The 11567-nt window shown below is 37.5% G+C and overlaps 1 protein-coding gene across 2 annotated transcripts in view; it reads left to right on the plus strand.

Annotated features, from left to right (window-relative positions):
- Window positions 1-11567, plus strand: part of LOC106867533 (eEF1A lysine and N-terminal methyltransferase) — a 35010-nt gene that overhangs the window by 20862 nt on the left and 2581 nt on the right. For both annotated transcript variants that reach the window (XM_014912431.2, XM_014912430.2), the window contains exons 8-13: window positions 555-741; window positions 1780-1966; window positions 3851-3979; window positions 5606-5682; window positions 9497-9632; window positions 11089-11223. In XM_014912431.2, coding sequence (XP_014767917.1) covers window positions 555-741; window positions 1780-1966; window positions 3851-3979; window positions 5606-5682; window positions 9497-9632; window positions 11089-11223 — 851 coding nt within the window. The remainder of the gene's footprint in view (window positions 1-554; window positions 742-1779; window positions 1967-3850; window positions 3980-5605; window positions 5683-9496; window positions 9633-11088; window positions 11224-11567) is intronic.

The following is an 11567-nucleotide window of genomic DNA, read 5'->3' on the forward strand; positions in this document are numbered from 1 at the left end:
ATATATATATATATATATATATATATATATATATATATACAGGAGGTATGAAAAGTCTTAAGCCTCAAAAAAACAAAACCTGGTGCATGACTTCTGATGAAAGTACAGGACTTGAAGGCTCAAAACTTTTCATACACCCCTCATATATATACATTTTATATATGTACTTTAAACATATGACTTTAATAATTTGTAAGATTTATCATCATCATCATCATCTTCCAAATTATTAAACCCATCTTTAAAGTGCATATTTACTCTGTGGCAATGAATTAGCAGAATTATTAAAATATCAAGTAAAACGCCTTACAGTATTTGTTCTGGCTCTTTATGTTCTAAGTTCAAATCCCACTGAGGTCAATTTTGCTTTTCATCTTTGCAGGGCTGCTAAAATAAAGTGCCTGTCAAGTACTTTTGTTGATGTAATCAACTAACGTCTCCCCTTCTCAGATTTTTGGCCATGTACCTATATTACAATAAATTGTTTATGTTAACTCTGATATTCAGCTCTTACTCTTTATTCTGCTGCCATCTACCATTCTTTAACTCACCAGGGAAACGGAATGGTTGTTTGCCACGAATGCTGGACGTCGACAACTGCAGAAAGACGCTAATGTTCAACGTTTGATAATTGTAACACTGCAGAGAGAACATGAATATGGAGATATTGAAGCTATCCAAGAAGAACTCAGCCCTTATATGTTACAGCTGACTCCACCGAAGTTTGTGTTTGGCACCAAGGTATGTATTTATTTATTTGTTTAGCCTCAGGTCAGATCTAATCAAGCTGACTTAGAATCAGAGCTGTTCCACCTGTGACATCATCATCATCAATTGTCTTTATTTTTACATAAGTTGGATGAGATTTCTTGGGGTGGTGTTCTATAGTTGGATGCCCTTCCTGCTGCCAACCTTTTCTTATTTTCAAGTAATATTATTTATTCCAGTCATCTTCACACATGAAACAACCGAGCAGGGTATTTTGTTAATATGGGGCATAAACAAACCTCACCACTGACACAGATGTGTCAATGCAAAAACGCATAAGGACAAACACACATGCATGTGTGTGTGTACACCTACACCGACATGGCTATGTGGTAAAGCTTACTTTCAAACAACATTGAAATGGGTTCAGTCCTTCTCAGTGGCACATTGTGCAAGTGTCTTCTCAGCCGATTAAAGTCACGTGAGTGGATTTGGCTAACAGAAACAAAAAGAGGTTCATCATGTGTGTGTTAAGATCACATCCCCTGGTGAAGAGGATTGTCCTGTGCCAGGGCCATGTAAAAAGCACTCATGCTAACACCACATAAAAGTGCTTAAGTCAGTGCCATTTTGAAAGCACCCAGCATACGTTGTAAAGTGGTTGGTTTGAAGAAGAGCATCCAACCGTAGAAACCAAGCCAAATCAAACTGGAACCTGGTGCAGCTCTCCAGTTTGCCAGCATAGAAAACAGACGTTAAAAGATGCTGATGATAATAATGTTGTGTATGAGTGCATATTTATGTTTTCTTGTCTTGACAACATGGGATAGCTGTAAATGAGCATCACTATCATACAAACAGTATCATTTCATTTCTTCTGTGACAGCATGCCTGGTCATGGGAAATTATTATTTTATTTGGAAACAGGTGTGTGTTAGTGACTGGAAGGGCATCTGGCCATAGAAAGTCTGCCTCAACAAATTTCAATTAACCTTTGCAAGCATGGAAAAGCGGATGTTAAAATGATGATATTGATATTGCTTATATGCATCAATTAATATTTCATTCTAGATTCCTTACCTGTCTGTTGATGATAGTATCAGCAAGGATGTGGAAGTGGTTGATAAAGGAAGAAGTGAATGGAATGGCACTTTCAGAATTGAAAATTTCTTAGCAGAAGATGAAAAGTATTACAGACGACTGTTTTTCCTTGGTAAACAGAATCTCATCCAATCAGAATGTCGTCTTATACAGTCAGGTATGTACAGCAGTTTTGATGAAGCAGAAAGGCGGCGAGCTGGCAGAAACGTTAGCACACCGGACAAAATGCTTAGCGGTATTTCGTCTGCCGCTACGTTCTGAGTTCAAATTCCGCCAAGGTCAACTTTGCCTTTCATCCTTTTGGGGTCGATTAAATAAGTACCAGTTACCCGCTGGGGTTGATATAATCAACTTAATCCATTTGTCTGTCCTTGTTTGTCCCCTTTGTGTGTAGCCCCTTGTGGGCAGTAAAGAAATAAGAAAGTGTTGGTCTTGGTTATTGTTAATTATTTTAGAGTGAACATTGGTTATTTCATAAGACATTTATTAACAATAGTTTTATGGTAATGATTTTCTAGAAGGCCCAGAGAAGCAGCAGAAATTCACTAATTTATATTTCATGACTAGTAATGCATGTGTCAAAGGTCAAGATATAGCTTCTCATCAACCAAGTTCTCTTATCTCTAACTATGTATTGTTTGTGGTATAATTCACTGTTGTTACCATTGGCAGTACCACAGTGAATGAGGTAGATTGGCAGGATCATTAGTGGGTTGGATAAAATGCTTTGCACAGGTTGTGCGGTTGTTAAGACGTTTGCTTCTTAATCATATGGTTTCTGGTGGTTCAGTCCTACTATATGGAATCTTGGTTAAGTGTCATCTACTATAAACTTAGTGGGTGGATCTGGAAGATGTAAACTGAAAGAAAGCTCATCATATATATATGGAGGGAGGGAGGGATATCAAGGCTTTTCCCCTCTCTCTTTATGCATATATGTCTTCTTTTTTGTGTTCATTAACTAATACACACACTCACACATAAATGCTTGCTTTTATGTTCAGTTATAATAAAAACAATTTTACATTAATCTAAAGGGTTATTCCATTATTTCATATTGTACAAGTGTGTTATTCTTTAACAAGAATAATATTGACAGTGACTTCAAAGTTTCATAAACCATGTGAGTCAGTGCATTATCATCCCAAAGATTTGCTTACATCAGAGAATAATGTCTATACCATACAGTGGTCATAATCAGCCAAAATACTCAGATAATCCTTGGTGCTAACTCTGCCATGTAGAACAACTAAAGAGCCAAGTGAATTCTATGATGCGACTATTCAAATCATCATAGAGCCACCTTCATGCTTCAATGTAGAGGTTAAGGGCTTCTTGGACTGTTTCCAGATATTTGCTCACCCAAAGTGGGGAAAAAGGGAGACTGATGACACATCAGAGATAACATGGTTGATTGAGACTTTGATTACTTTTTTCTACTTATCAGTATTAATGAGAGACAGGGAGGTTTAGCAATTACATCCCTTCCATAGTATCCGACTGTATGGAGTTCACAGTGAATGGTTTTGTTTGATAGAGTTGGCAAGGTGGTGGTTTAGCTCTGCCCTCACTTTAGCTGCCATAGTTTAATTGTTTTTAGACCCAGTACATTTCACTAGTTTGTGGTTCCTCTCTCTGTGCTTTGCTTTCCATCTAGAATGATGTTTGCCAGAGCTGGTTTTATTTTGGTTTTGGAATATGCCAACAGGATTTTAGAGGCTGTACATTTTGAAACATTAAGCTCCAGCCATCTGCACTATGACAATTTGTCCTCATTGGGAATCAGACAGCTTGTGTATTTTAACTTTGCAGCTAAAATATCTGGAATAAAAGAAAAACAGCAGACTATATCATGAAGTAAAAGTTATATACGTAATGCATATGAACAGATATACAGACTAGAACAGTTTTGAATTTGTCATATTGCCTGAAGAAAAACTAGTTAAGTAAAAAGTGATGTTTCCATTAATTTGTCCGGCCCCTGCATATACTTGTATATGCTCACACACATGTATACTTATAATCATTCTTTCTATTTCAGATACAAAAAAGAAGAAAGTTAAGAAGGGAAAATACCATTTTGTTATTGACAAAGATTATCTTGCTTCTAAACACCATATTAGTACTGTGGCTGGGGTTGTTCTCTTGCCAGACTTCAATGAATTGATTTGTAAGTGTAATTGTTAATTTGGTAAATTCAAACAGTAAATGTTAGCATTGTATTAAAATTCCTTGTGCAGTTGACCACTGTAAGATAAGTTTTGTGTGTTGTGTGGAGAGGCAAAATCTGACATCACTTGTTAGGGTTCTTGTTATATAAAGTAAGAAATACATTAAATTAAGAATGATATATATGTTCGTTCGTTGGCACTCCGTCGCTTACGATGTCGAGGGTTCCCAGTCAATCCGATCAACGGAACAGCCTGCTCTTGAAATTAACGTGCAAGTGGCTGAGCACTCCACAGACACATGTACCCTTAACGTAGTTCTCAGGGATATTCAGCATGACACAGTGTGACAAGGCTGACCCTTTGAATTACAAGCGCAACAGAAACAGGAAGTAAGAGTGAGAGAAAGTTGTGGTGAAAGAGTACAGCAGGGTTCGCCACCATCCCCTGCCGGAGCCTCGTGGAGTTTTAGGTATTTTCGCTCAATAAACACTCACAACGCCCGGTCTGGGAATCGAAACCGTGACCCTATGACCGCGAGTCTGCTTCCCTAACCGCTGGGCCATTGCGCCTCCACTATATATATGTGTATATAATTATATTAAGGGAGCAAGGGCGAAAAAAAAGACAACCTATCTTCAACATGCTTGAATGCCTCTGCATTCAGATGCTGAATGCCTGCCAAGGCATTCAGATACTGAATACCTCTGCATCCAAGCATGTTGGAGACAGGTCATTTTTTTTTTTTCGCCCTTGCTCCCTTGATATAATTATATACATATATATATATATATATAATTATTAATTTAATGTATAGATTACCTATAAATTTTTATTGCATATTGACTACCTGATAAAAATCATTAACGTGATTTTATCCTTATATTTTAGTATGAATTAATAAATAAAGTAAGAAATAGTAAATTGCTTGGAGGGGTTGAGCCCTTTGATGAAATATATGGTGGAGTACATGGCTATTTTTTCAATGAAAGAATAATTTTTTGTAGGACAAAAGTTGAAGACCCCTTTTTATTCTTTTACTCGTTTCAGTCATTTGACTGCGGCCATGCTGGAGCCTCAATCTAAATTATTTTTTTTCTTTTGAAGTGTTCTTGAAATATCATTTTATCTTACCTTTTATCATACACACTTATTTTATTTTACAAATTTTAGCGACTGTTTATAAAACATGTTCAGACATGTGTTTTCTTCATAACTTATATATGATAGAAACTGAAAGAAGCCTGTCATTATATATTTATATATATATAATATATCTGTTGGGAGTGTCTTTGTGTCTGTGTTTGTCCCCCTCCACTGCTTGACAACCAGTATTTGTGTATTTACATCCCTGTAACTTATCAGTTTGGGAAAAGAGGTTGATAGCATACCTGGTTAAAAAATTATAAGCACTGGGGTCAACTCATTTGGCTAAAAATTCTTCAGAGCAGTGCTCCAGCATGGCCACAATCTAATGACTGAAGCAAGCAAAAGATATATATATATATATATATACTTACATACATGCACACACATACACACACACACACACACATTTAGTTTCAAATTGATATGCAAATAAAAACAAACAGCTCTTAGTTTCATTGAATTTATTTCTTCTTGAACAGATTCTGGATTTCGGGTATTGATGATTGGACTTGGAGGCGGAGTGTTGGCCAGTTACATCCATCACGTTTTTGAAAAGGTATCCTCTGTTTCATAGTTACATATATATTAATGCACAAAGCCTTTATGGCAGTGGTTCCCAAACTATGAGTCGCAACCCACTGATGGGTCACGAACGGAATCCTAGTGGGTCGCAAAAAGTTATAAAATTACGCATTAGCTTTGATTGACTGCTGTCTATCGAGGTAGTTCAAGACCAGACTGGTTGTTTTATCAAACAGTAGGCTCTTTTCACGAACTTAACAAATCAGAGGTGGTCATTTTTTCAAGTTATTTATTCGTACGTAATCGTAAAAAGGAAAAGTCTGTTTTTACCTATTTATAGAGAACTTTAACTAGGCGCAGTACAACACTGATTGAGCCAATAACAGTTACTGCTTCGAGGTTTTGTATTAGAATTAATACCTGCCATAGGGTATGGAGACGTTGAAACAGTTATAAAACGTTTTGTTTCACATTTAATATAAATGAGGCCTTCTCACAGGCCTCAATGAAAATGTAATCTGAAATAAATTTCTTTCTTTCATTAATGTTTTTACCCAGTAGAGTTAAGTGGGTCGCCATAAACTGGTGTCATAAATAGTGGGTCGCATCTCTAAAAAGTTTGGGAACCACTGCTTTAGGGTTTTGATCTCACGATCATAAGATCATGGGCTTGATTCTTCGACTGGGCAGCACACTAATCTTAAGCAAGGCACTTCATGTCATGTTACTCTTGTTTACCATCATCATTTAACATCCGTCTTCCATACTGGCATGGGTTGGACAGTTTGACAGAAGCCAGCCAGGTTGAAAACTACACCAGGCTACTGTATCTGTCTTGGCATGGTTTTTATGGTTGGCTGCCCTTCTAAGTGTCTGTTTTGACATGGTTTTTACAGCTGGATGCCCTTCCAAATACCAACCACTTCACATTGTGGACTGGATGCTTTTTACGTGGCTCCATCACTGGCAGGTTCGCCAAGTAACTTACAAGATAAGGAATTCTGAGAGGGGAGGGGGCATTAGTGGAAGTGTTTTTGTGTCAGATGATGACACTCAGCTGAAAATGAGTTCCACCTGACTGCTAGTGCAGCCTTCTTTCTCCCTTCAGCTATCACAAATCTCATTATTCCTCTGGGTCATGGCTGAGGGAGCCTAGAGGGGTGAGGGGTACCTGTATCTGCTCACAACTAAATAGATACTTAAAGCAGTTAGTGAAAGCATGGAACATGCTAATAGTCATACTTGCTTACAAGTGATAGATATGGTTTGTTTATCATCATCATCGTTTTAATATTCACTTTTCCATGCTTACATGATCAGGAGAAATTTGTTGAGACAGATTTTCCACAGCAGGATGCTCTTCCTATTTCCAACCTTTATCTGTTTCCAAGTAAGTTAAAATTTCCTCATAACCAGTCATGTTTTCATAGAAGATTGGAAATAATACACAGTATCAAAGCAAGCCAGTCCACACTGTAAAGTGGTTGGCATTTGGAAGGGCATCTAGCTGTAAAAAACATGTCAAACTAACTTCACTTGTGCTGGTGCCACATAAAAGCACTCAGCCCACTCTGCAGAGTGGTTGGTGCTAGAAAGGTCATCCAGCCATTAAAAACCTTGCCAAAACAGACACAGAAGTATGGTGCAAGCTTCTGCCTGGCCAGCTCCTGTCAAACCGTCCAACCCATGCCAGCATGGAAGGAGTACATTAAACGATGATGATGATATACTGTAGGCTTCTTTTAGTTTCTATCTACCAAGTCCACTCAATGCTTTGGTCAGCCCAAGCTATAGTAGAAGATACTTGCTCATAGTGGCAAACAGTGGGACTGAACCCACAGACGTGATTGGGAAGCAAATTTCTTACCTCACTGCCATGCCTGTATCTATGTGTATGTATAAATACATGGAGAAGGGAATTTTGCTTTTGTCTTTAGGATGTTGTTTTCTTTTTAATTCTATCATGATCAAGATGCTTTCCATAAAAATGAATGTCCCTTCAAATAAATAAAGCTGGGTAGACTTAGTTGTCAGACAGGGAAAAAAAATGAACTTAGCAGAGTTGTGTGCCTTGCTCTCAGGGATAGACTTCAATGGCTTCCTGAAAGACTGAATTTATGACTATGTATGGGCAACAACCAAACCCTTTAGGATCACATATTGGACTTAGCTGAAGAGAGAACTGTCTATTGTTGATGGCTGGTATTTTTTATATAGTTTTATGGTGTTCAACTGCTTACTTACAAACTTATAGCATGTTCCTCCCTAAATTCCACCATTTTCAAGATGACTAAATATTTAGCTTAAGCTTTGATTAATGTGATTTGATAAAAATTTGGCTGCTATTTCTAGGTCAAGAATCTACATAGAAATTTTTCAATTACAGATGGCATCATCATTTAACATCCATTTTCCATGCTGGCATGGGTTGGACAGTTTGACAGGAGTTAGCAGGGCCAGGAGCAATACCAGGCTTCACTGTCTGCTTTGGCATGGTTTCTACAGCTGGATGCCCTTTCTAACATCAACCACTTTCTAGAGTGTACTCGGTGCTTTTTAAGTAACATCAGCACCAGTGCTTTTTATATGGCACCAGCACCAGTGCTTTTTACATGGTACCAGCACAAGTGCTTTTTCGCAGCACCATCACCAACTGGATCACCAAGTACCTTGCAAGACAAAAACCCCTCAACTGAGGTAGGATGGCTTTATGCCATTTAAGAGATTAAAGGTACAGAGACAGGTGTTAAAGAATGTGTGTGTGTGTGATGTCAACACTTATACATGTATAAAATTCAGGTAATATCACATCTGATGACATAGGTTTATAGATATAAACAGATATAAGCAGTCAAACAACTGATACCAGGTCAGACTGACATTCATTTATTTAAACATAGACAAAATTTTAGGATAGAAATGAATGTTGCAAGATCACAAGAAGTCAATAAAAGATCTGCTGAGAAACGTTCATAGGAGTGGCTGTGTGGTAAGTAGCTTACTTACCAACCACATTGTTCCGGGTTCAGTCCCACTGCGTGGCACCTTAGGCAAGTGTCTTCTACTATAGCCTCAGGCTGACCAAAGCCTTGTGAGTGGATTTGGTAGATGGAAACTGAAAGAAGCCTGTCGTAGATATGTATATATGTGTGTGTCTGTGTTTGTCCCCCCAACATCGCTTGACAACCGATGCTGGTGTGTTTACGTCCCCATAACTTAGCAGTTCGGCAAAAGAGACCAATAGAATAAGTACTAGGCTTACAAAGAATAAGTCCTGGGGTCGATTTGCTCGACTGAAGGTGGTGCTCCAGCATGGCCACAGTCAAATGGCTGAAACAAGTAAGTAAGTAATGGTTGTGATATATGCTGGTATTCTCCTGAAATAGTTATAAGATAAGTCCATATTGTTGATCTTAAATAGCAGGGAAAGCTGGTCATTGTAGGTGGAATCTAAAGCTGGATGAGGAGGAGGTAGATGTGCAGGTAGTCCCTTACAGCTGTTTCTGGAATACATCTACAGTTGATGCAATTTCCTGCAAGCAGGCAGCATTTTAGTGGCAATCTATTCTACACAATGACCAGCTTTACCTACTATCTGATATCAATAATATGGGCTTATAACTGTTTTGGGAGAATATCAGCATTTATCAGCCATTATGAATGTTCTTCAACTGATCTTTTAGTGACCTCTTGTTACTTTCATTTCTGCCTTCAAGTTGTGTCAATGTTTTAAGATATATCATAATTTGACCTGATACCAATTGTTTGCCTGCCTACACCTTTATTCTATTATGTGTGTGTGTGTGTTATACATATATTAATTCATTCATTTTCTATATTGTTTTAAGGCTACTATTGATGTTGTTGAAATTGACCCAGAAATGGTTAAAGTAGCAACTAAATGGTTTGATTTCAAAGAAGATTCCCGTATGAAGGCTTATGTGGCAGATGGGCTGGACTTCATGAAGCAAAAGGCTGAACAAGGTCAGTCTTTTACTTTGTTATATTTTTGTTTGTATGTGTTGCATCTGAAAGTTGCCATTGGATATTTGATGGCCAGTTAGTATTTGTTTTCATCAGTGGATCCAGTCTATGTCTTGCCAAATGGGGAACTGTCATATTTAACGTTACTCTTTATCTCAGTCAACCCTTTTGATACCAATCTGCCTTAGACCGTCCGCTGTTCAGTGATACAAAGTGATCTTAATTCAATTAATTAATCTTCCATCAAAATTTCATGTTATGTTCCAAACACCAGTTTGATAATAATAAAGTTATTTTATTAAATTCTTCATTATTTACAATATCTATTGACGCAAAAGCAGTTTCTTTCTATAGGAGTATGGTAACAAAAGGATGAAGCAGACTTGTACCTCTATTTCCTGTTGTGTGTGTGTGTGTGTATGCTTGTGTCTGCATGTGTACCTCTCTGTTTGTGTGTCTCTGTACTTGTATGAATGTTTGTGATCATATATTGTTTCATCATTATACTTGACATGTTTTCTGGGTAAAACATCTATATTGTTGTCTTTTCTTTTAAATATTTCAAATCTTTTCTTCTTATAATAGTTCCTCTTCCTTATCTTCTTATTTGAGAGATATAGTGATGAAATTTATAACAAAAGTACAGAGCTGATTTCTTAAATATAAGTGTAGTGAGCATATTCATAACGAAAGACCTAATTCACAACAGAATCATTGAAGTCTGACACCAATGCACTAGATATTTAGTCATCACACCCAGTCCTTTCTCCCTGGATCTTCCACCCTCTGGAATTCTCTTCTCACCTACATTTTTTCCTGAAAATGTGTGTCATAGATGTTCTAACTGAACAGCTGCATTAATTTTCATCAGTTTCAGATGTTTTACTCTCTTCTGCTACTCCTTAATTAAAGCCTTCAAAAACTTCAATGGTTTTCATAATCCATTCTTTACTGGTTGATGTGAACATCACCTGCTAGTTTTGTTTCTGAAATACTTTACTCTCGAGTCAATATAAACTAATTATGTTTGCCTATTTAGTTCTGATCTCCTTGAAATTTAGAGCAGTGCTCCATCACCATTCTCATCTTCTAACATTCTAACACCTGTCTTCCATGATGAAAGTTTGACAAGGTACCTGAGAATTGTGTCTACTTTGGCACTGTTTTTATGGCTCCTTAATGCCAGCTACTTTACAAAGTGCTCTTTTTTTGTGGCACTATTGGGGTTATTATACATCCTGTCCAAGATTCCTTTTGATTGTATTTGGCTACAGTAGAGAGAGGGGCAGTTTTGTGCTGGGTGGTGAAAGGTTGCAGTATGAAGAAAAGAGCTTCTCAGAAATTGAGGTTTGTGCACCCTAAAAATTAATTCAGTACTGCCTGAAATTTAGTTCACTACTTTCTGAAATTGTATTTTGAATTTAGTATTTATCAAATTAAGCACTTCGTTTTACAGATGAAATTATTCCATATAATATGATTGTTTTGGACGTGAATCCCAATGAGGATTCACCTACTCAGATGTGTCCTCCAAGACCATTCCTTGAAAGTGACAACTTGAAACACATGAAACAGCTTCTTTCACCAAAAGGTAACCTGAAGACAGCTTTTGTAACTTTGTAATCAACCTTCTATTCTATTTCATTTTTACAGCTTTTCTTCTTCATACATACACACACACAATTATAGATAGATTGTTGGCACTCCGTCGATTATGACGTCGAGGGTTCCAGTTGATCCGATCAACGGAACAGCCTGCTCGTGAAATTAATGTGCAAATGGCTGAGCACTCCACAGACACGTGTATCCTTAATGTAGTTCTTGGGGATATTCAGTGTGACACAGTGTGACAAGGCTGACCCTTTGAAATACAAGCACAACAGAAACAGGAAGTAAGAGTAAGAGAAAGTTGTGGTGGAAGAGTACAGCAGGGTT

Source organism: Octopus bimaculoides, chromosome 5, assembly GCF_001194135.2.
Source record: "Octopus bimaculoides isolate UCB-OBI-ISO-001 chromosome 5, ASM119413v2, whole genome shotgun sequence".
NCBI classification, from domain to species: Eukaryota; Metazoa; Mollusca; class Cephalopoda; order Octopoda; family Octopodidae; genus Octopus; species Octopus bimaculoides.